Raw genomic sequence first — 25,907 nt, forward strand, 5'->3', positions numbered from 1 at the left:
ATCCTTTAAACTATGTGGCTTTGCAAGTATCATGTACCATAAGAGTGCTGTGTTATTATTAAGAAGCATTTTGGTCCCACAGCCTCTTAAGCAAACTGCTTGAGATGTTGCCCTGCAGAATCTCTAGTACCAGATAATCTTTCCCACTATCCCAGACCCACATAGCTTTTCACGGGTGGTTGTTCTTTAGGCAGCAACCCACAGAGCTTGGGGTTACAGACCAAGTCCTCAGATGAGATGCCCTGATGTTAATGGAGGAGGGGGGGGAAACGTCTCTTAGGAATAACTTTAATTTACAGGTGAATATATTTGCCCATTACACTGGCTTTTATGAGACTGTTAAACTTGTTTTTAAGGGTCTAACTATGTGGTACTTTTATGCTTGCCTCTAGGGGGACTTTTAGTTAGATGCCAGCTGGAAGTTACCCTCTGGGAACTCAGTTCTCAAACCTGTTTGGCCCTGATCTGGATTGGGACTATGGTGTGTGCTGAGAAGGATGCTGTTTATCTCGGGGGCAGGGGTGTGTGCATGTATACTGATGAGCAGAATGTGGAGCCACCAAGGGTGCAAACAGCACTCCCTTGACCTTTTTGGTTCAGGAAAATGGAGCAGGGAGGAAGCCAGGAGCCCATATCTCTCTGCCTGCCACAATTCAAATGAGAATTGAGTTCTCTTTGGAGAAATCACAGCTGATGTCTGACTAAAAGTCCCTGTAGAGAACGAGTGTAAAATGTAGCGTGTAGTTAGGCCCTCAGCATAGGGCTTACTTGTACGCAGTGGTAATGCCAAGAAAACGCTGTATTCCTGCTTAGTGAAGTGCAGCCAGTTAGAAAGCTCACTAACACTCAGGCTATAAAGCTTGGCCTTGCCAGACAAATGTAAATCCTGCAAATATGACAACACTTCTGCTACTCACCCTCTGCTTCCAGTGCTGGATGACCTCCTGCTCAAAGAGGATTTGTGTCTCATCTGAGATTTCATGATGACGTCATGCTTATGCTTCAGTTCCAAAAGCAGGACTTTAAACTCCTCTTCTTCACAGAGGTCTAAAAGAAGACAAACCCCCCCCCCCCAAATATGAGGTGTGCTGAATCATTAACGTGAACAGCTTCCCTGGGAAGTGTCTTTGCATCACTCAGGCCTTTTTCTCACACTCCATTTAGAATCACATGGATTAATCTGACCACTATTGGGAGATCAGCAATGCAAAAGGCCCATGAAATAACAAAAGCACAGCTTGACATTCAGGATGTCTTGAAGACACCAGGTCAAGAGAAGGTAAGGGCTAACCTTTATGTAATGCTGGAGATTGGTGGCCAATTTAATTGACTCTCTAAAAAATAACCCTGGATAGGGGTGAAGTGCCTTTTTTCCCTCCTACAAGGGCCTCAAACAGCCAGGGGAAACAACATGAGGTCAAAAACTTAACCCGCCCACCCTTCCTTAGCACCACAGTTCCAATCCATATCAGTCCCCCTCCGCCTCTGTTGCTTTTTGAAGGTCAATTACATAGGTGCGGATCGGATTATCGGTCCCCCAACTGGCCCAATTTAACTTATTTACTTGGATATTTACACTCCATTTGTCCGTCTCTTCTCAATGGGGTCCTGAAGCAGCATACAACATCACTCTCCCTCCATTTTATCCTCACAACAACAACAACCCTGTGAACTGGCTTAGACTCAGTGTTGTGACTGGCCCAAGGCTACCCAGTGAGCTTCCACAACAGAGCTGGGATCTGAACCTGTGTCTTCCAGATCCTAGTTCAACACTCTAACCATCACCCCACACCTAAGAGAACAAACAATCACTTCAAAACCAGAAATAGGATAAAAGGAAACAAGATATACTGAACTCTAAATGTGCTGTCTAAGAGCGCCTCATTGATTTGTCCAAGTTTAGAAATGAGAAAAGGGGACCGCTCACCTATTGGCATCTCATCCATGGCTGTCCGGGCACTCAAACTTGCACCATGGGACACCAACAACTCAGCCATCTGCATCTAGAATGTAGAAAACAAGCCAACATTCTCAGCTGTTTCCACAAACCGGGTGGGTGGGGGGGCAAGGGGGTATGCAAATGGCTTGCGAGAAAACACATACATGTCCCCAGAAGGCAGCAGCATGGAGGGGTTCCCAGCCATCCCAGTCCTGGAGGTCCAGCCTTGCTCCATGGTCTAGAAGAATCTCAGCTGCATGAAGGTAGCCGTTGGCCGAAGCTATGTGTAACTATTACAAGACAGAAAATATAGTGGTGGCTTTTAAATGGTATCTCATTTAACGTTGAATGCTTTGTGATTTTTTTTTGCATCATAAATTATTATTACATTGCAATACAATCCCAATTCTCTTATGATACATTTTCCCCCTTTTATATCCCACCCCCCACAAGGTGGCCATCACATAGCTACAAATTAAATTTTTAACCATGAGCACATTTTTTCCATTTTTTCAAGTATAACGGAATTGGCTTCTCCATTATTTACCCATTGAAAGTATATAGACCATTTCTTTTTTATCTCCTTCATCTTTCCATCCCATGCCTTATCTTGTTTAATACATTCCAATATATCTGACTGGATATATTCGTATAAATAGTCATTCCATCTATCTAAAGACCACTTCAAACTCTCCTTCCAACCATATGCAATCACAGCATGCGCTGCTAGTAACATTGCTTTAAAAACATCCTGATTTTGTCTCTCAATATTATAGTTTCCCAGTATGCCCATAAATAATAGATCTCCATCTATTTTAATATCCACCTTACATAACCGTTGAATGCTTTGTGATTACCAAATAATGATTTGGACCCTGTCACAGATGAGAGTTGGACAATACTTTTAATCTAGGAAGAGGAAGGACTGACATTTATGAAGATGGACTGCTGTCTGCAGCCAGGTTGGGCTGGGAAAAAACTCATTTCTCCCGGATCCATATGTTTTCATCCCTCTGAGGTGCAGGCACCTAACCCTTGGCTGCTGAGTTACGATGGGCTGCTGCAATAAGAATCCAGAACCCAGAGTGGCCTTTGTACACATGGGGGGGGGATGAGAAGTGAAAAGGAGCTGTTTGTCTCTTTAAGTCTGTGGGGGAGAACATCTATGTGAGTGACAGCGAAGCAGTATCCTCTGTACATACACACGCATCTGCATCTTCCAGTTCAGAAGGAAGAGCAGATGCCAGGTACTGTACTTTCCAAGAGAGGATAGATATTTTTCTTGGGGTTTATCCATAATTTCATACATCAGGGAATGGGATCTCTTGCATCTCAAACAAGGTAGATCCCTTTACTAAAAAGTTTGAAAGCCACTGGTAAAGTGCAGTAAGCAATTTAAGAAGTGGCCAGCAGAGTCTGTCGAATTAAAACAGCCGCCCTGAGCCCTGCTTTGCAAGGCAAGAGATGTTCAGAGGTGGTTTGCCATCGCCTGGCTCTGCACAGCAACCCTGGACTTCCTTGGTGGTCTCCCATCCAAATACTAACAAGGTCAACCTTGCTTATCTTCCAAGATCTGATGAGATCAAGCTAGCCTGGGCTATCCAGATCAGGACAGATTTGTTCAAAGTTCAACATATGTGCTTATGTGCATGTTTACTCTAATTTTCTAGCATCAATCCTGCTTGAATAGCAACAAGACTATTGATTGTTCAGATGGTTTTCTAAACTTGGATTGACCTGATTCTGATCCAAAGCCCAGAATGGAACCAACCAACACCACACTGTATGCTTCATGCTCCTAATAACAGTGCTCCCAAATAAATCTCTGTTGCTTCCTGCTGGGCCCATAAATGGTGGTGCACCTTTGTTGCTCCTTGCTGACTTTCTCACACTTTCTACATTTGTAATACCAATGACCAAAACTTTTTCACTCCAGCTACATCCCACTATTGAGACCTTCATGGATAGATGTGAAGGCAGAAACCATTCCCTAATGAAGCAATAGGGGGCTCCCTACGATTAAGAAACGGCTATGCAACAGTCTCTTCCGTTCTGATGGAGTGTTCTCCAGATTAGAAATTTGTCATCCATACCATTACAAACCACTGGTGTTATACAATGGGATTTTGTCACAGCAGAAGACACCATTACATGGGGAAACTGATCAGCACTTGGCCTTTTCTCTCTAATGAACTGCAGCAACCTACAGTGGATCCAGCCAGCTTTCTTTTACTCAGTCTCCCTGAATTCCTCCCCTTACTATAGCCTCTACCTCACATGGGTTTTATCCATGCAGGTCCCATGATCCCAATGTAAACTTTTTGATGGTCAAAGGAACCCCCTCACCCTTTTCCCCCAGTAGAAAAATGTGCTGTATCCAACCTCATGTGTGTTCAATTAGAACCATCAAGTACTCTTAAGAAACATAACAGCAGCTGAAAACAAGCAAAACTGATATTAAAAACAGCTGCATTCCTTTTTCCCCCATCCCCCTAGGGGGAGGTTTTTATTGGGGTTTTTTTCAGATTACAAAACTACAACAGAAAATATAGGAAAGGGAACTACATCTAGGGAATAAAGAAAAAAGACCCACAACTGACTAAAAACCCAAGAGTAGGCGATCATACATCAGCTTAACACCATGCTATTTTCAAAAAGCTACTAATAATACAATGAACTTAGTCGGTTATGCTAGATTAATTATCGTTTAACTATCCCTTTGTTTAAAGAAATTCCCAGAGCATCCCCAAGTTATTTCAACATTTTTTCAGGCACAACTCAGAGTCCTTCAACCCTTATTTATTCTTATATTTTCTAATCCTCAGTTTATAAGTGCTTTTGGGGGCAGCCACCCCCTTTTCCGAAGGGGAGTCCTCATCCAAAGACCCCGAGCCCAACTCGCCATCAGGTTTGCTTTCTTTTTCCTCCTCTTTGCCCTCTTCTGGTTCCCCAAGCTGTGTCCGCAGAAATTCACATGCTTTAAAAACAGAGTCAATCTTTTCTTTTTTATCGTTAATCTTGAAAATGACGTCTTCTGGGGTTAACCACCTGTAACTGATGCCATTTGTTTGTAAGAAAAGGATTAATTCTTTGTAGTTCTTTCTCTTCTGTCTTATATCAAATGGAATGTCTTTTAAAATCCTGATATTATTGCCCCCAATTTTCAAGGGTGTTCCCGAATTTGCTTTCAAAATAGCATCTCTCACATGTCTCTTTGAGAATCTGACCACTATTTCCCCAGGCAGATTATTTTTCTTGATGTACGATGAATAGAACCTGTAGACCACATCCATCGCGCTGCAAAGGTATTCCGCTGTTAAATATGTCATTGGGGTATTGCTTCACTCAGCTGTTGCTTCAGATTCTCTCCTTCAATTTCCCGGATCCCTTGAAACCGTAGGACCAAATTTGCTTTATCCATTTGTAGCTGTAAAAGCTTTGACTCTTCTGTAGCTTGCTTCATTTCCAGCTTTTGCACCTTTTTCTTAACTTTTTTAGTAGTGACGTCCATTTCCTTCACCTTCTCTCCCATTTGCTCTGTTGCTTTTAAGGATTGAGTCAGTTGCATCTCCTGAGTTGCCACACTCTGCCCAATTACTGACAGTTGTTGTTTAATACCAGTGATCTCGTCCAGCAGGGGGCGCAGGGAATCAGCTAAGAGTTTTGAGAGCTCAGTGACCTCATCTGTTCGAGGACTGGCCCCTAATTTCGATTTCAACAGCTTCTCTTTCTCTGGTTTCTTCCCCGCCACCTTTTTGAATTTGTTTACTTTTCAAAGCAGTTGGTAAAGTTTCTGATATTCGCCCAAATGCTTTCCTGCGCTCTGGTAAGTCTCTTATAACAGTTTTAGTTGCTTATTTTTCTGCTCCCCCCTCTTTCCTTCCGTGTTTTGTCTATGCGTTTGGGAGGAATCCCTCCCCCGCTCGCTTTCCCGTCGCTCGGGGGGGGGGGGGGAGCTTCTTTTTATATCTTCATGCTCACTTCAACTCAACTCAACTCACAGTTCGTTGTTGGCCATTCGGCCTCGCTCATCATAATTTATTTCGTCCGATCTCCAACTCTTGTCCCGGTCAACAGCACTCGTACCATGCAGTCACTCAGCGGCAGGAACTTCAGGGCGGAGGGGTGCCTCAATTCTCCGGCTTTTGGCCATCGAAGAGGTCACCCCTCAAAAGCCCCCTGGCTGGGGGCCTTTTACCAAGGCTCCAGGGGGGGCACGACCCGTCGGACCCCCCCCCACACACTGGTGTGCAGTTTACATCCCCGGGACGTCCGGGAGATGTGACTGCCTGCGTGTCACCATAAACCGGAAGCTCAAAAAAAAAAAAAAACCCAGCTGCATTCCTGATTCAAAATATATACCATGTACTATTCTTCTAAACATTGCCTCATATCAGGCTCATAACTTCCTACAGTAGGGGTTCTTAACCTGGGGTCCACGTGTTACCCAAATATGGACCCTTAGGGAAGTCCACGGACAGGCTTCGGGAGGGGGGTCTGTGAACCATGCACACACAAAAAAATTTCTCTGATTTTCTTCCTGTTAAAAAGACATGTTTTGACTTGATGCCTAAAGGACAGTAAAGCAGGCACCAGGCAAGCCTCCAGAGGGAAGATTTTCCAAAGGAGAGAGGTGCCACTACCAAAGAAGTCCTGTCTCTGGTCACTCCCCATCTCACCTCTGCAGGTGGAGGTACAGAACAGAGCTTGGGGAAAGGACCTTAACTGGTAGCCTGGATAGTGTGGGAGAAGGCAGTCCTTCAAGTACTTTACAATCCAAATCAACCTATGAAAGCCATCCTGGACTTTTAGAGGAAAGGATGGGAACCATACATAACAAAGCAATCAAAATAATAAGGAAGTAACCAGTACAGCAGAAACACTGATGGCTGCACTTGTGGGTCAGGAAGCTGGTTCTGGCATCCAGGCACAGACTGGGGCCCTGGAGTCTGATCATACAAGTTCTTGTGCTTATGCAACTGTCCATCTGGTTGTATTTTTAATCATTTCAGCAAATACTTTGCGAGAGGGTTATCACTTACCATGGAATAGCACAATGAAGACATAATGACCCACCTGTCATCTTTACACTCCAGGCTACTCTAGCCAGAAACCTAATCTGATGGCTCCTCAAACATCCAGAACAAATGTAAACAAGCTGAGCCAGAAGAAGCAAATAGCTGCACGAAGCTATCACCCAGGGAGAAGCCCAGTGCCCTGAGTGTAACAAGGCTACTTATTAATACTTCAGTAACAGTAGAACTCAGGGGCACCTAATGAAGTTGATGAGCAACAGGTACAGAACAGATAAAAGGAAGTACTTCTTTACTTAAAAAGTAATTAAACTGTGGAATTCACTCCCAGGGGAGGTAGCGAAGGCCATTATGTTCAGAGGTGGTTTTGCCAATGCCTGCCTCTGTGTCACGACCCTGGTATTCCTTGGAGATCTCCCATCCAAATACTAACCAGGGCTGACCCTGCTTAGCTTCCATGACAAGATCAAGCTAGCCTGAGTGATCCAACTCAGGCCATTAGCAAAAATAGCTTTAAACAGGGGGGTGGGGGTGGACAGATCCATAAAGGAGAGGTCCATCAATGGCTACTGGTCATGGTAGCTGAAGGGAACCTCCATCTACAGAGGCAGCAAATCCCAGTGCTGGGAGGCAGCAGCAGGGGAGGGCCTTAGCCTCTATGAGCTGTTTGGCCCTCTCAAGCAACTGGTTGGCCTCACTGTGAAACAGTATACTGGACTAGATGGACCTCTGGTTTGATCCAGCAAGGCTTTTCTTATGTTCTTAATAAATACGCTGTGAACTTCAACACAAACATAACTGCGAGGTGAACTTCCTTTGCTCAGCTCCCATGATATATGAAGGAGAAGAGAAAAGATTGGATTTATACCCCATCCTTCACTACCTGAAGGAGTCTCAGAGGAATCTCCTTTCCCTTCCCACAACAGACACACTGTGAGGTAGGTGGGGCTGAGAGAGCTCTCTCAAGGACTGCCCTTGAGAGAACAGCTCTGAGAGAACTTGTGACTGACCCAAGGTCACACCAGCAGCTGCATGTGGAGGAGTGGGGAATCCTAACCACTACACCAAACTGGCTCTCACACCAAAAGATCCAGACTTGATGGTCTCAGGGGTCATGGCTGAAGTCTGTGTCAAGCAGCTTTGAGCCTCTGAAGTAGCTGATTATTCTACAGGGCCAGGTTGTTATGCTTTCAGATACTGCAGTTCCACTTGTTAATACTATTTGTACAATTAAGCAATATTTTGTTGTGTTGGTTTAACAGCTAACTGGCTCCAACTGGAAAAAATTATGGAAATATACTTCTGCTGACTTCAGTAAAGAAGGAGGGGAGCAGATTAATGATCATAAGAAGCCGACTCTGCAGGCACAGAGAAATATCTAAACAGTCTCAATTAAAACAAACATTTTTTTAAAAAACCTATGTGACTGAATAGCACTTTTTCTTCTCTTTACTTCTGCTGGGAAAGTAAACTGTCATAATTTCTTTTCTTTTTTTCTTTTCGTTTGGGATGATTAATGGCATTAAGCCATGGCACCAAGAATATTACTTACTTACTGGTAGAAATAATGCAATGTAAGTAATACAATGTTTAAAATAAGTTCTTGTAGCAAGCAGTTCAGATGGAGGTTAACAACTGGCTCTGTCTTTTCCAACATGTTGAGAAGACAGTGTGATCACACAAAACAAACATACCAGAATTTGTTTGGATATATTTTATAGGCTCATTGAATGATCAGTTCCCAGCTTGCCACTGGCGATCAAGATGGGTGCTCAAGTGTCTCTGCCACTCAATACCTAATGGAGGATGCTGAGTTATGGGTATATTTACAAAATTATTTAATGGCAATTTCCAAATACCATACTTGGGCAGGAGACATGATCCCCCCCTCCCCCTGAGCTGGAGGATTGAAATAGGGCTGTTACCAAATTTCAAAGCCCTACCATTCATATCATTTTATCTTCTTGCATTAGATTTCTCCAGTTAAATTTATGCATTTAAATATTCTGGTCTATATAATGTCGAAAATAACAGAAAATGTAGATGGAAGAGATGTATACAAATCTTCTTTAGATCATGCTATGATTTGGTTCCCTATAGTGAATTATTTAATGGATCAGGGTGAAATCCCTACTACAGTTAATGACTTAAACCTATGGTAAGATGTGAATGTCTCATTGATCTGAAAAATGTAACCTGATACTGTAACTTTGAAAATGTAATACTCTTTTTGGCAACTCTAGCACTCTTTTCCTGTATACTCCAACTTACCTGTTTTGTTAATTGCTACTTTTCTTTGCATTTATTAATAAAATGTTATTAAAAAAATAAATATTCTGGTGGACAGAGGATACAAAAATCACACACAAGAAACAGGCAAAGCAGGAAATGGAAGGAATAAAAAGGCTCACAACTGCAACATATGAAAACAAGAAAAAAGGTTTCTGGCTTCAATGGACTGGAGCATTTCTGTGGACAGGAGGGCTTCCTTTGGTGAAGCTGAAGTTTCTGACCTCCCCACTCCCACTGCAGCCCAAAATGCTACTCCTTGGGTACCCAATCACCAGAAGGAGCATTTTCCACAGCAGCCAGAGAAGGAAGGCTAAAAATTTGCACTCTGCAGACAGAAATGCTTACCTCTGAAGAAACACTCTGGTAAACTTGAGCCTATATTAATACATCCCCTACTTTGAAAGAAAGACTATTGCTCATAGTGTCTACTTTCCATACTACTTTTCACTTCTGGGAAATACATTTGATAGAATTGGGGGGGGGGGCTGTTTCAAAACCAATGCCAAAGTGCACAGTGGGACAAAAGAAATGTGAGTGCCCCTGGGAAACATTCCACCGTCTTACAAAGCAGTTGCCTATTTCATGTCACAGAGGAAAGGAAATCTTGAAGCTTTGCGGGTCAAATTACATTCCAGGGATGTGAGCTGTAGAAATGCCATGGGAATCTTTCTCACCAGTGTAGCACCTTGTCCATCAGTTGCGTTCAGATCTTGCCCTGTTGCTATCAGCTCTGTGATATCATTGATCATTGCCTGCTCTGGAGCTGCCCGCATCTCATTGATTTTCTCCTGGGTGATTCCTGCAGTGGAGAAGAGCAGAAAACAAGATGACTGAGAAGAAAACACCCTGCAGAAGAAACACCAGAAACATCACCCGTCCACAGGCTGTTTCATACAAAATGTATTTGATTGGATACACATATTACAAGCCAATGATGCACTATGGGCAAAGGTGTAAGAGACCACTTTTTTGGTTAAGAAAATCTGCCCCTGGCCACTTGAGGAGCAATCTGGAGCACCAAAAGGGGGGGGGGGAGAAAAGGGGTTAAACACTCTCCCCTGCTGTCTCTCTGCTTCAAATGTGTTTTTTCACAAGAACTTTTTATTTAAGACAAACAACGGGGTGGAAATGGAAGTAGTTGGGTATCAATGGCTCTGCTAGATTGCAGCTGTTAAACTTTGAATAAGGAACTCCAGGGTACATGAAGGATCCGAGGGGCACTGATAGCTCTGCAACCACCAGGGTTTCTCCATGCACTTCAGCAATGGGTAAGAATGTGCAGAGCCCAACCTAATATTAAAGGAAGTAGGGCAGACCTTATTTGTGCAAAGCTCTATTAGTGCCCTGCAGAGCTTTGGACCATGGTCATTTAGAGCTCTGGGATGTGTATAGATTATAGAGTTGGGGTTAATATCAGAGAGCAATAATTGCTCATGGTGCATTCATTCCCCCTCCTGTCTTGCCATAGCCTCTGGGCTTCTAGATTTCTACAGTATTTCACACAAAACTCCTAGGAAAAGCCAAAATGACCGTCCACCGGAGCAACTAGCTCTGTTGCAATAAAGACAAGAGAACATAGCTCAATGGTAGAAAATAGGCTTTGCACGCAGATGGGATCAGGATCAATTCCCAGCATCTCTAGTTAGAAGGCTCTCAGTATAACTGGGGAAGAATATCTGTCACAGACTTTGGAGAGTTTCTACTAGTTAATGCAGGAAAAAAAACTGGGATAAAGAGGTCAAAGATCTGATTCAGCGACAGGCAGTTCCAAATGAGCAAAGATATGGAATGACTCTTGGACAATGCACTCGAGGGGCTAATCTAGATTATATATATTTTTAATGAATTGGGTCCAGATTCTCCAGACCCTACTTGCTTTCCCTCCTGCCACACACAGCAGTAGGAATGAATTTCTAAAGCACTGCAGGGGCTTGATTCAGATCAGGAATGTGGCAGGGAGGGGGAAGAGGTCTCAGCCTTCCCCCTGTGCCAATTTCCTACCCCAAACAGCCAGGGGGAGGTATTATTTGCCCCATTTCAGAGCTGCATACGAGTCAGGAAAGCAAGCCAAGCCAGGGGAACCCAGACCTGACTTGTTAAAAAAATATAATCTAGTTTCGCTCTAAGGGAAGTGATTACCGTTAGGATATAAATTCACAGGCTCCCCTCCACCAAACAAAACTCCTCCACTTTTCCTCTTCCTCATTATGTTTGGCATAGTCAGCAAGCTACCAGTGCTGGGTCAGGGTGAGCACATTGTCATGTTAAGGGGAAAGTCACTTCTGCTGCTCTTTATAAATTATTTTCTATGATCATCCCCTGTCCTTGCACAGACTATTCTAATGCAAACGTCTGTTTCTTTTGATAATTGATGTGCTCGAATATGAGAATATTGCCGTTCCAAGTGATGTATTAAATTTTATGCCTGTGACCAAAATAAAAGTTTCATTCCTGCATTACATATTCTCCTTCATTCCACAAAGGTGGTGAAAACCTTTTATCTCAAGGGTGAAACTATTTTCGAATTAAATACATGGTATGGTATATAAAGGGCAGTTGTTCCTTCCCTTCCTTGATCATGCTGGAGGCTCACCTCCGCCTTAGACCCTGGAGAGCTGCTGCCAGTCTGAGTAGACAATATTTTTTTGTGGGGAAGGGCCATGGCTCAGAGCTAGAGCATCTGCTTGGTATACAGAAGGTTCCAGGTTCAAACACCCACATCTCCAGTTAAAAGGACCAGGTAGCAGGTGATGTGAAAGACCTCTGCCTGGGACCCTGGAGAGCTGCTGCCAGTCTGAGTAGACAAAACTGACCTTGATGGATCCATATAAAGCAGCTTCGTATGTGTTCATGTGTTACCAAGTGACGGGGGAGATAAAATTCATCAGCTCTTCCTCTCCCGCTTTGGGTCCTTTACATTTGAAGGAGGAATGGTGGAAAGAATGCAGCTGCTCAGGGGAATCCCTTCTGGCCTAGGCCAAGTACACCAGGTCCTGCTCAGTTGTTCCCTTGCCTGTTGAGGGTAGTCTTCTAAATGGGGAAGGAAGTGACAGGGACCTCCCCTCCCCAAATTCTGCAGCATGCAGCCTTTCCCTGCCACAGCAGACAAAGGGGAAGGAGCCTGACAGGAGTATCTTAAATGACTACCTTTCTTCCTGGAGTTCAGGTCAGCAGACAGAGTTCTCCCAGTCCCCTACCCCATACCTCCCCTGGGTCTACCACAGTGGCACCAAGCAGCACTGGACACTGCGTCTCCCCCTCCCAAACCCAGCAGCCCCTTGGGGGCAAACAGTGGACCCCCAGATGCACATGGATCCCGCACACCAGGTGGTTAGATGCATTGAGGCCTGACCAAGACAGTGGCCGGGGGGGGGCACTGTGATGGCCATGGAGTAGCCTGCTCACCTAGCCAGGTCACAACACCCCTCCTGGCCAAAACCCTGCGGCGGCCGGGAAGCACCACCAACCTATGTGCTGGGTGATATAAATGACGGCCATACCCTTTCCGGTCCAGGATCAGTATGCCACGAAGGCACTAACACCATTCCTCTTCCATTACAGGGAGGTGCCGACAGGACACCAACTCAGATGAGGAGAATGTGGAAACCTCCACCAAGGGGTCTCTTGCAGCATCAGAGTGCCAGATGGGGCACCCCTTTCACCGCATGGAGGGCCCCGTAGGACTGCCAATGGCCCTTTGTTCTGCCCCAACAGAACATGGCCAGTTTGGACCACATATGGGTGCCAATCCAACAGAGAGAGGCAACACCCCAACCGCGCAGCTGAAACACTATCAAGTATACAACACTGCAGCAGAAGCCACCCCTTGTAAACACCCAGACACATCCAGCATCCTGGTCATTCCCTCCCCACTGCCATCAAGGAGGTGCCCCTAGCAGCGAAGGGCCAAAAGGGCTACCGGTTGCAAGGGTTGGGATCCCATGGGAACCACTCCATTGCCCCTGGATTCCTTTAATACAGTTGAATCATCGTGCCTGTCTGAAGTGTTGTTATCTGTTGGGGATCCATGGGGGAGGGAGTGGCAGGAGGGTGTTGAGGAAGCAACAAGGAGATGGTGGACATAATAGGGGTAGAGGCCTCATCCTGGCAAGACTGCAACCAAAGAAATGGACACAGATGGGCGGAAGGGTAAGAAAAAGGGGCAGGCCACTGTTTCCCCAGCCACAACCACACAGCGCACAGGCATGACTGGAGGGTCGGCCAGCTCACCTTGTGGAGGGGGGGGACATCCTGGGATGGTGGGGTCCCATGGGGCAGTGACATGGATAGGCAGTTCCGGAGCAGCCCTGGGGGAGGTGGTTCACACTGGCAAGCTGGTGTAGTCTGACAAGGAGTGCTGGACCTCTTGTTGGAATACAGCTGTTGGCATAAAGGCCTGCCACCACAGTGAGGTTTGACCAAAAGCTGACAGCACTGCAGAGCAGATATGGTCAATTTCAGAAGGCATAGCCCTCTGGAGCCTCGCTAGGGCCATCCGCATCCCAGCCATCCCGGGGAATAGTTGGGTATACAAATAAGGGGCTCGAACAGCAAGCAACAGTGGCAACTGAGCAATGTTGGCTGCCCACAGCACTAGTGATGGGCACCGCAAACAATATGCACATCGCCCTTTCAGATGGTCCTCCAGCAGCATGGCAACCATGTCAGTAAATGCTGTCACTGCTTGTTGAGATCCAGGTTCCAGAAACGCAACAGCATTCCAGGGCCCAATGCTCACAGAACTAGGAGCATTTGCCCTGTTTTGGCATGGATGCAGGAGGCCTGCACTGTGGAGGGATTGGTTATCCACACAGATGTGCAGTCCCATCCACAACCCCCCTGTTTTCCTTGCAGAAGTTACACCACAGCTGTCCAACCAGAGGGGCGACTGACACATGGCTTAACCATCTCACTTGGCAGAAATTCCTAACTCTGTAGTCCTTGTCATCCCTTCCCCTTTGCAGTTGATCCTAAAAATGTTAAAAACAAAATGGCTGACAGGGCTGGGCTACCTCCTGGCCACAGCCATGGAGACCCAAGGGTCCCAGGTGCATGCGGCCCCCATGGGAGCAACCTCACTGACCCCTTTGGATGCCAGAGGCCACCATGGCTTTGGCAGCTGGGCCACAGGCGCACAACCCCAGATATGACCGAGCCCTGTAACTGGCCAGGTGTGCCCAGGGTTGGTGCGGTGTTCAATCCATACCAGCAAACAGACCACTCTGTCAGTTCCAAAGACACCCAAATGGGGGCATGTGCTGGCCCCCAGCCCAGCCCTCATTTGGGGGGAAGCCCATACAGGGCTGGTGGCACCCCCATGCACCTTAGCAGGGTTCAGGAGTCATGGGCAGGCCACCAGCAGATCTGTCATTCCCAACCAGGGCTGAAGAGAGGAGAGGCTCCCTCAACTGCTGCCACAGCCATTGGAATGCCTCTGCTGTCAGATGCATGCATTCCTGCACACACTCGCACTCAAGATGGCCCCAAGGTCCTGCCTCACAGAAGCCCCAATGACACTGGCCCATGGACCCTCCACATTTGCCCCACCAAGGGGAGGCAGGAGGCACTGCAGTATGGTGATATTGTGGAGTATGGCACAGGGAGAGCAGGATTTTCTGCAAGATGGGGATGGCATGGGAAGTGGGAGCTTGGCCCTGCATTGCAGGGCTGGCCCGACCTCCTCGCACAGGGCCTGGATGTCCAGGCAAAACTGATTGAGGCAGATGCGGTCTGAAAGATGGAGAATGGTGATGGGAGCCTGGAACTGGTAAGCACAACACCATCTCCACCGGCGCTGTGCCACCCAGACGTAGAGGGCTAGTAGCAAGTGAATGTGGCACACCCCAAGCATGGGAGGTAAGGGCAGGAGGGGGCACCATCCCACCTGGCCTGGTGCAGCAGAAAAAAGGGGAGCAGCCAGAGCCACAGTCATCCATGTAGGTGGCGTCCCCCTCCCAGATGCAACCTACCTCCTCTGTGAGAGGCTCGCTGCCCATGGCCGGTATCCACTTCCTGGTGGGTGATGGCCATGGTGGGAGCATGGGGGGCAGGGCAGGGTGAGGGGATTGGCATCTTCCCATGATGGGATGGCTTCCCTCCACATTCCCCTGTGTATCTGATGGTGGGGACAGCCATCACTAGCCAAACTGGAACAAGGTCGAGAAGGTACTGCAGTACAGGTTGGTGGTAGAGCATACAAGTGTTGCCCTTGTGAGCCCTAGGAGCAGCTCCGCCACCTCCTGCCACCGTGCCTTTTGGTTCATGGCCACAGAATGGTGTCTACCCTGGGACATGCATACATCTATGGACTGGTAAATTCTGTTTCCTTGTATCTGAAGGAGTGTGCCTGCACACAAAAACTCATACAGAGAACCAAACCTTGTTGGTTTTAAAGATGCTATTGGACTCATACTTTGCCCTGGGACATGCTGTCCAGGTGGAGATGTCCACTCCAAAATGCTGGAATGATTCCTTTGGTCCCACTTGGAAGCGACTCTGCGCTCTCGGGGCCAAAGGTATTCTTTACAAGCAGGTGGGGGAGGAAGGTCTGCCAAGAGCAGAAGCCATCATGTGGGTGGTGATACCCCCATGGTGGTAGGTGATCGTGGCATAGAAGTCATGTGTGGTGCATGTCATGGTCGCCACTACTGTCCGCCCCCAACTTGTAGGGTAGGAATGCTGCTGTGGGCCTGTCCTCCAAAGTCAGCAAGGAGGGCCAAGATTGCAGTGGCAGCCAGAGTCGCTGGGTACTGCTCCGTGCCCCTGCAGAGGAGGGTGTCTCCATCATAGTCGTGCCCCCATCTCCACAGCTGGGGTGCTCCTGCAACACACACACCCCGGGACCTCTCACCAAGGACCTCAGTCTCACATGTCTAGTGAGGAGGAGATGGAGCTGAGTGATGGGGAGGAGGACCAAGATGGTCAGGCTCCCAGGGCAGGGGCTAAGGGAGGTGAGGCACCTCTGGGATGGGCGGGATCCAAGGCCTCCCATGGACTGACTGCTGTGTTTCCCCCCTGTGCCCAGGTCCCTATTCCCTGACGTTCACTGCTGACGTCGTCAACCAATTAAGCACTCTGTCTGAGTCTCTCTGGGGCCCCCAACACTCCTTTCCCTTCCTCCTGCTGTGCCTCCGGTGGGAGTGGCAAGTGGGTTGGCACAGGGACACCCTCGATGGTGTGGGGAACCTGCTGGACACCGCAGCTGGCAGTGAGCAGGGGCACCTTCACAACAACGTTCTTGTTCGTTGTCACCCTCTGGGGTCCTGTGCACAGAGCACCGCCATGGGGTGCCCACAGGGCTGATCCTCCTCCCCACTGACAGGTGGCCAGGGCTTAGTAATGGGAGCTGGTCTCTTTAAATGGTGTGTATGGCAGAGGAGGAGCATCACTCCTGTGGCCCGTCCCTCTCCACACACCTGCCAGTCACAGGCGCTTGGCTCAGCCTCCTCAACTCAGGACTCCCAGTGGTCCTGCCTGCCCTCTCTATCATGCCGCCCCACCTTGCAATGGCAGAATGGAACACTGTGGTGGGATTGCCACAAATATTGCTGTGGCAGCGCCCAGCAGTGCTGTTGGGGCACCTTTTTCCCATTTGGCTGCCCCGTAACTATCCCCTTAGGGAGGCAACTAATGGTGCCACAGCTGCACCGCAGCTGGCCGCCACAGTACAGATGCAACACAGGATTGCTCTGCCCAGCAGATAACTCATTTGCTCAGATCAACTTGGATTGTAGTTTTAGGAGGACACCCATGTTTTTGCTGTTCTGTAAAATGTATGCAATGGAGTAGTTCAGGAGGACATTTTAATAAAGGGAACAGGATGGTAGTAACAAGGGAAAGGTTCAAACAGAACTGTTCCAGAGTGCTCTTTTTAATAAAACAATTGGGATTGTAGTTATAGTGTCTGAAATTTTTAGACAGTATTTCCCTTCTTTCTATTCGATTTATGTTGCCACTTTTATTTCATTGGTTCCTAGTTTTGTAATCCAGTTTTACTGCACTGTTTCTCACATTAAATTGTACTCATTTCTATTGCATTGCTTTCTAATTCTGTAATCCGCCTTGAGTCTCAATGAGAAAGGTGGACTATAAATGAAGTAAACAAATGCAAATAAAGTTGTACCACACCATAGGGAGGAAAATGCAAGAGGAGACATGGACCAACAGCTGAAGTACCATGTTTTCATACCAAGCCTTACCCTGGTATGCCATGCAGGTCTCAATGACATCTAAGGTTGGCTCATCTTCGCAGAGGTCATATGGCATATTTCCATCTGCATTCACAGCCAGTAGGTCTGCCCCACTGCAAGGAGAAAGCCAGGCATGAGAGCTATATGCACATTCCAGGCCCACTGGAGGGGATGCATGATGACCCAAACAATGCTTCAAATGAACATCTCTTTATCGGAAACATGTTTGACCAGGTCTTTAAAGTGCCAAATGAATGAAGCAAAGCAGCGTAAAACAATATAGGTCCATTGGTCTTGGGTTAGGGGAAGGTTTATGGCTCAGTGGTAGAGCATCTGCTTGGCATGTATAAGGTCCCAGGTTCAAATCCCAGCACATGTTCATTTTCACCCCAGGGATCCATGTCTCTGTGGGGAGCATTCTACTTCCTTGTACACTCAAAAACTGATGTGGTGGAGTGGTTAAGAGAATGATCAATAATCTGAGAGATCTCCTGTTTAAATCTCAGTTCTCCCACCAGTTCTGCAGGTGGCCTTACTCAAGATACTTTTTAGCATCCTAAACTCCCCATCTGCAATACAGGAACAATAATGCTGGCCAGCCCTCCAGAGCTGATATAAGGACTACAACAAAATAATGGCTTGGCCCCACTGGAGCATTTCTGTGGATGGAAGGATTTCCGCCTTTGGGACACCACTTTCTCACCTCTGTCCTCCTGTTACAGGCCAAAATGCCCCCTAACATGCTGTTCCTGGGGACAGGGGAACTCCCAAGAATAACGTGGGCAACGGGGTCTGGGGCTGCGGGGGGGGGGGAGTCACCCTCTGCAGATGGAAATCTTTCCCAGCCAAGGAGTGCAGGCACTTGAACCACTGAAAGCATTACATAAATGCTAAGTATTAGTAGCATTAACTCACTGCATGAGCTGGAATCATCATGCACCTGTGATCTGTGTCAGATTCTCCCCCACCCCAGCTGGAAGAGATATGGAAAGACAACTGCTAAAAAGAACCTGACTCCCAATACAAATCCCTGAAAAAAATTCCATACTCTCTGTCCATTACAAGGATGCCCCCCCACACACTTTCACTGTCCCCTCTCACACAGTTTTCCTTGGTCATCTCCCTCCGTTCGAGTTCAAGTCTCAGCCAGGACTCCCAAGACTGACAGACCCACCTTTCGGCTTCACCAAGGCAGTTCCTGTTCCTGTAATAAACATCTAGGAATGTCCTAATGCATTTTGAACCACACACAGCCTCAATGTGCAAATAATATTCTAATACAGATTAAGCTTGATGTGCCTTGACATTTACAGCCTTTGAAGTGGAGACCGACCAGCCACTCACATTTATATTCATGTTCATTTTCCCTTCCCAGGGGAAAAGAAGAAATTACAATGTAAAAAATGCAAGCTTTTTTTTTTTTTTTAAACTGAGTCCGTCTAAATCAGCAAACAAAGGACAGGATCAGACATCCTTTGTGTTGGCTGCTGCTTCCACAGGTCTCTGTGGGCTCCATGTTCTGACACTGAAGCCTTTTGATTCCATATTCAAACAGGCTCTTTGATCTGAAAAGCTTCTTACAGAATACTACTTTGATAGGAACAACAGCATACTGTGTTGTAGTCTGCTAAAAAAAAATCCCTCTATATTGCCCCTTCCAGTACAGAGAGACCACTGGGGAAGGACTGTGACATTCTTCTTATTATTGAAGCTCAGGCCAAACAGAAACTATCTGTCCATCACATTTGTATCCTTCCTTTCCTCCAAGGCAATATACAGGGTTTTTCTTCTTCTTCACAACAGCCATTAAACTTTCAGGATGGGTTGATGTCAGTCGTGTGCAGTTTACTGTGTTTTAGAGTAGAACCCACATGGTCCACCAATGCAGGTTAATCTTCCAAACCAAAAGTGCATGTTACAGATATTGTAACATAAGTCACAATTAATCTGTATTACATTATCTTGAGTATACTTGCTTAAGAGCATGGGACAAGCCTTGCAAGGTTAAATTCTTTGAAACAACACAGCAACCAAACAGCACTAGGTGGTCCAACACAAACAGGCCACCAGTTGTCCACAATCTCCCTTCTGCCTATCCATGAACACACTACTTCACATTCCATGGGAACAGGCAAGGCACATAGCATAAATCCATATTTTGTCTTCTGCCAAGTCTATTCCAAAAATATCATTACATTTGTGTGCCACCAAGTCACAGGTGACTTATGGTGACCCTGCCTCAACACAAGAGTTGTTCAGAGGTGGTTTGCCATTATATGTCTCCATGTCATGACCCTGGTATTCCTTGGAGGTCTCCCATCCAAATAATAGCCAGGGCCGACTCTGCTTAGCTTCCGAGATCTGATGAGATTAGGGTAGCCTGGGCTATCCATGTAGGGCAGACAAATCATATCTAGGTCAAAATACTTGGGGTGCTTGTCCACGGGAATATCAGGACAGTTGTTCTGGAAACGAAGTCAATAATGACAATTATATAGCTGGACACCTCAAATGTCTTGGCCCCAATGCTGCCCTTTAGGTTCTGGCTCACAGGGGCAGTGTGGGAATGCATGCTGTAATTATCATAGACCATAAGCAGAAGGGGTGGCCCGGAAATGCAAGGTAAAGCCTGGGAACCCCAACTTGTATTCACAGTATCCATCACTCAAGGCTGGCCCAGCATAGCACAATGTCTCATGGGTCACCTACTGCTGAATCAGGATCTTCACCAAGTTGATGTGCCCACATGTTGCTGCTGCATGGAGGGGAGTCCACAATTCATTGTCCTTTGCATTGACATTGGCTCCGTGGTTCAGGAGAAGCTTGACTATTTCTTCATAGTTGTCTATGCAGCACTATGGAGGAATCAAACCCAGCAGGTGTTAAGAGTGCCTGTACTTACGTAAAATAAATTTCTGTATAAATCAACACCAGAGTGACTTCTATATTATTGCTGCTCAACCTCACAGTGTGTATATGTGGGAAAGAAGCCTGCTTACTCCATTTTCCTAACTACCAACTGCAGCTGCTCCTTAAACGTATAGAATTCAAATGAGATGTATAACTGAGGGTCAAAACCAGATGTAAAAACCCCCACAGATCTCCTTTATTCTGAAAAAGGTAAACTGCTCACAGAGCTGCAATCATAGCCATATGGGAAAGGATAAGAGAATTTAACTCTTCAAGCCCCACTTCCTTCAAAACCAGGCTCCCTTTGCTATTATTAGCTTTTTAAAGGGGGAAAAAACATTTCAAAAGGATACCTCTTTTTTCCCCCTTAACAAAATGCTAACAGAAGCCTGAGAAGGCCAGTTAACAAAACCAACTGGGCCTTAAATCCCTCATCCCTTCCTGCAAGGCTCCAATCCAAATCATGGCTGTACTCGCAATTTCCTTTTTTATGGACTCACAGAAATCTTTGTCTATTTCAACCCTAAATAGGCCAGATTGCAAACAGATTCTTGTTAATTTCACTCCTCAGAAAAAATATTCCTCCCCCTACTTTAAAAGGACTATGTGAGTGCAACATGATGCCTCTCTCTTAAGGTACTAAAAATGTGGTTGGAAAAGTGATCCAGGCATTAGCTGGGGAGTGTGCCAGCCTTCCTGGGAACTATTTAGTGGGCCCTAGTAATGGTACCATCTCAAAAGTGCAAGCCTATTGCAGCAGTGCTAGATCTGCTTTTTCCAGAGCGCAAACTAAAGCTAACCAAACCATAGTTGAAGAAGCAAGAGGAACAGAATTTCTGCTTAACAGAATTAATAAGTTTTCTGTCTCAAATATATTATTTCCTGGGGGTAGCTGATAATAGTACAGAACAAAGCAGAGATCATAGAAGTTCCATCCCATTCTATTGTTTTTCCTTAAATGATGACAATTAGGCAATAATTTGCCCCCCTTCTTTTATTTCCTGTTGTACTATGATCATACTAGCAGTATAAGTCCAACACTGTATCATGGAGATGGTGGGGGAAAACCTCTTAGGATTTCTCAACAGTTTTTAGGATATTGTACAACAGAGAAATAATTTGTAATGAAGTTTTTCTTAGAGACTTCTAAAAAACTATGTTTGCATTTTAAAAAGCTTAACCTCAAATGTTACAAATTGCAAAGTAAAATGCTATGAAGTAAATATGGTCTGGCATGGGGGTTTCAGAATCTAGGTAATGTTTTTTCTTCAAATCTTCAGTGTCTCACATCCAGATTATCCATCAAAACTCGCAATTATCACAAGAACAGTGTAAACTCATCCTTGTATGCCCTCATTTCTGCTCTGGGGTGTGTATTAATGCAGAATGGTTACTGCTTGAAAGAACTGTAAATATAATAAACTGTATTCTAGGTGAAGAACAATGCTTTATAGCACAGTAAACAAATTATGTTGCACCTCAGCCAAGTTACAGGCAATGTTCCCTCTAAACTCCACAGTGTCATGAGCAGAAATTCCACCTCGTGAGCGAAAATAGCTAGCAGCATTAAAGTTGGGAGTCTACATTTTACTATCACGTAAATTAGTTTCTTTAGAAGATTACTTCCATAATCTTGTAAACATCTCAGAATAAACTATTTTAAATTATATTTAAATTATATTTTAAGAATACTTTAAACATTAGAAGAGAAAACAGAATCAAGTCAAATTTCACTCATCCCTTTCCACTATATTGGTAGATCTGGCCTCTGGAGAAGAGGTCTACCTACCCCAGTCCAATATAGGCCTGTCCTCTAGAGAACAGGTCTACCCACTCCTTTCCACTATATTGGTAGATGTGGCCTCCAGAGAACAGGTCTGCCACAGGCAACTATATTGGTAGACCTGGCCTTAGACTGTCACCTTGTGCTAAGCCTTAGAAAATATACCAGCACATGGGGGGGGGGGGGGGGCGTTCTCTTGCAGTCTGCTTTGTTGGGTTTTTTTTAGTGAAATCTGACAACCAGCGTTACAGGTCAAATATAACAAAGGAGGAACAATCACTGTCAGAATCCTGCCTTCCCTAACAGGAAGTTGCATAAATGTTATCAACCTGCCCAAACTACTTATTTATTCAAATATTTATATCCCACTTTTCACTATGACTCAAGGCAGCTTACAAATCATACTGAAAAGCACAACAGGGTTGTGCAAAAAAAATCATTTTTTTCTGGCTTCATTGTAGCCTATGGGGACATATAAAGGAATGTACTTATTTATACAATGTATAATTAACTTAAAGAATTTGCTGCTGTCTGATGAGAATCATTAGCTAAAATGACTTCAAAAGAGGAGTACACAAATTCATGGAGAATACATCTGTCTAGCTATGGGTCATGATATCTTGTATGTGGATTCTAAGGGTGGAAATCCATGTGTTACCATTTTCAAAAGACACTGTGATTGCACATAGTGGGAGGATCATGTGTAGAACGTTTGGTCTTTATGTATGGTCACAGCTAAGGGATCATTTGTACACTGTACATCAATTATACGTGCATTCACTGTAACATGCACTGGACTAGTGGTGACAATAGGAGAGGGCTATGCCTCCAAGCCTGGGTTCCAGGCTTCCAAACAGAGTATCGGTGCCACTGTAGGAATTTAGGATGCTGGACACTATACTGTTTCATAAGGATTTGGCTTTTAACTACTATGACTTTCCCAACTTGGGTTCCAAAGATGATGCAGTTTTGCTGTCCATAATAAAGGAAACTGCTACCATCACAGACTGAAAATGTTTTCCTTTGTCGCAGGGACAACAGCCACCCTTTACCCCCAAAAGTGTTTATTATTATTCTAGGAGCTAGTTTGCATCTGGAGCCAAAAGAGAATGCTCATTTGCAGAAGGAATCTGGGCTTCAGTTGTGATCCATCAATAGTAGCATTTATAACACTGACTGGGAATGAATGAACTCTGGGTGAGGTTACCCGCCTTCAGAATCAGCTTAACAGCCTGCCCTCTGTTGTTACTGCCCACCTCCTTAGTGGCTGGAAAAGAGGCCGCCAGATGGTACCCCCTATCTCGGAAGCCTCAAAGCAGTCTGGCTTCAGGACACTGAAAAAAGATCCGTCTCTGGACCCTGAATTTGACTTTGTTAGAATGTGTGTACATATTGTGTGTTTTTCCCATGTCACGAGTTGTTCAGAAGTCGTGTCAGTTTGTAGGAACTGCCTTGCTATAATCTTGAATGGTTTCAGCACCATCTGCCGATTGCTCATCTGCAGTATTAGAAGCATTTATGAAGCACTTCCAGGGATCTTCATCCTATGCTGCCTAACACTCCTCAGCATAGTTGACTGGGGACCATTGGGAATACCTGACACTGTGCCATACCGTTATTTCATTCCTCCCAGTACTGTATACTCTGATTGCTGGTGGTCCTATGAAGTCTTGGGAAGAAGCCTACTTGATATCCTTTTAACTAGGACCTCCTATATGCAACATATATGTACTCTGACCCTGAGCTATGGTTGCTTTCCTTCACTGCGGGACCACCATAGCACTGCATAGCCCATGCTTGATTTTCAGGGCCAGTGTCTTGGGGAAAAGCCTCTTTGAGATCGTTTTAACTAGGACTTCTACATGCAACAGATATGTACTCTGACCCGGAGTGATGGTTCCTTCCCTTCACTGTAGGACCACCACAACACTGCACAGCCCTTACTCGACTTTCAGTGCTGGGGAGAAAAAAGAAGCTGCTTTCAGTTGTGAGCTGTACAAATGAACAATGAGAGCAACTGTCCTCAGGGCAAAAACTGGTACAATAGCAAATGCAGACTCCCAAACCCAGTTCTACAGGTTAAGGCAGGCAGCAAGGCAGAAGGGGGAAACAGTCAGTTTCAAACTGAGGTTTACACTGGGGAATTTCAGACAGGTGCTTTCTCCCGGTAGGGAACCGATTCTCAACCGGGTTCTGTCTGAAATGACAGACCAGCACCCGGTTGAGAATCGGTTCCCTACCGGGAGAAAGCACCTGTCTGAAATTCCCCAATTTACCTGTCAACCGCTTCCGAGGAGGCTCCCGTTCCCTCTCCCGGTTCCGATACGCTTCTTTCCCGCCTTTTTTCAGCCGCGCGGGCTTTTTTTTTTTGAACGTTCGGCTTATATCGATATATCGATATAACGCTATACCGATCCCATTGGAATACATTGGAATACTGGTATATCGATATATCGCTATAAGACGGACTTTAAAAAAAAACCCGTGGGGAAACAAAGCGGTGCGTGTGTGAAACGCCGAACCGCTTCTGAATCGGCTCCTTTCCGGTAGGGGCAAGCCGTGTGTGAAACGGCAGCCCTCTACCGGTTCATCTGCAAACGGAAGACTCCCGGCTTGAAACCGGGAGAAGACAGGTAATGTGAAATTCCCCACTGTTACATCTTCAACCTACTTTTTGTCCAAGGAATGACAGGTGTGTCCATGATTCCATTTTATCTTCTCAACAACCATTTCATCTGAGTGTATGTAAACTGGCCCAAGGTCACCCAATGAGCTTCATATCAGTGTGGGGATTTGAACTTCCCAGTCCTGGACTGACACTCTAGCCACTATACTACACGAAGACTGGACACAGACAACAGTTTCTTCAGAGAGCTGAAGAGGTATATTGGAGGCCTCATTGCCTGTGAACTATCGCTCCCCTCCATTCCGGGTTCTATCCCGAAAGAGCTTTCCCAAGGGGAGACCAGGCCAAGGAAGTGGAGAGGGAACCTGCCCACACAAAGCTCTGTTACTCCAACTGCTACTGCAGTCAGGGATTGGCCAAATGGCATAGCCAGAGGGCCTGGGGGAATGATGGATGGTGGAGACATGCCCACTCAACTTCAGATAAAGGGCAGCAAAGGCAGGGAAGATGTTAGAAGATGACAGGGCAGTGAAAGCAGGCAAAGGAGAGGGCCGGGGAAAGAAGGAAACAAGGGGAGCTTTAGAAGGACACCAAGAGAGGGTGGTCAGTGAGAGCAGTGACATGAAGGAGGGAGCCAGACACAGATGAGACAGAGAAAGAGCAGACATTGAGTAAAGGTGAGGTAATGGAAAAAGCAATAGAGGCTGACTGATTGGAAGGTGGTGAGCCAGAAAGGAAATGGTGGGGCACAAAGATCTAGGGTCCTTGGGGATCCATCATGCTTCAAGTAGGAGTGGTTCCATTGCTTGAGTAAGACCTGGGTGAGAAATTAGTGAGCAGGACCTGGACCTATTAAGATGTGTATAGTACCTACAGCTGAAGAACTCAATAAAGAGATATCTTCAGAGCGCATCGGAAGCATTTTTGGAGCCATGCTTACCAGTTATGATGTCCTCCTACTACAAAAGCTTGCAGAGCCTGTGAGACTAACTATGTGTTACACTTTTCCTAGGTAGGTCCATAGGTTAGGTTGACATACATGTTCTTACAGCTTTGTGTTTCCCAGGCATGCAAAGACCAGATCTGAATCAAGACCCCAGTGTGCAGGGATGTGGGATGCAGCCCTTCTCCCCCA

General features: G+C 45.9%; 1 protein-coding gene across 2 annotated transcripts in view; it reads right to left on the minus strand.

Annotated features, from left to right (window-relative positions):
- PPP1R16B (protein phosphatase 1 regulatory subunit 16B) overlaps positions 1–25,907 on the minus strand; it is a 113,705-nt gene that overhangs the window by 5,736 nt on the left and 82,062 nt on the right. Inside the window, exons 3-8 of one of the 2 annotated variants that reach the window (XM_015407531.1) lie at positions 20,163–20,308; positions 17,463–17,566; positions 9,939–10,063; positions 2,104–2,229; positions 1,928–2,003; positions 918–1,047 (exon numbers count right to left, since the gene is read on the minus strand). In XM_015407531.1, coding sequence (XP_015263017.1) covers positions 918–1,047; positions 1,928–2,003; positions 2,104–2,229; positions 9,939–10,063; positions 17,463–17,566; positions 20,163–20,308 — 707 coding nt within the window. The remainder of the gene's footprint in view (positions 1–917; positions 1,048–1,927; positions 2,004–2,103; positions 2,230–9,938; positions 10,064–17,462; positions 17,567–20,162; positions 20,309–25,907) is intronic. The other variant, XM_015407532.1, reaches the window with a different exon arrangement.

The sequence above is a fragment of the Gekko japonicus genome, unplaced genomic scaffold, assembly GCF_001447785.1.
Source record: "Gekko japonicus isolate JY-2015 unplaced genomic scaffold, Gekko_japonicus_V1.1 scaffold950, whole genome shotgun sequence".
Classification (NCBI taxonomy): Eukaryota; Metazoa; Chordata; class Lepidosauria; order Squamata; family Gekkonidae; genus Gekko; species Gekko japonicus.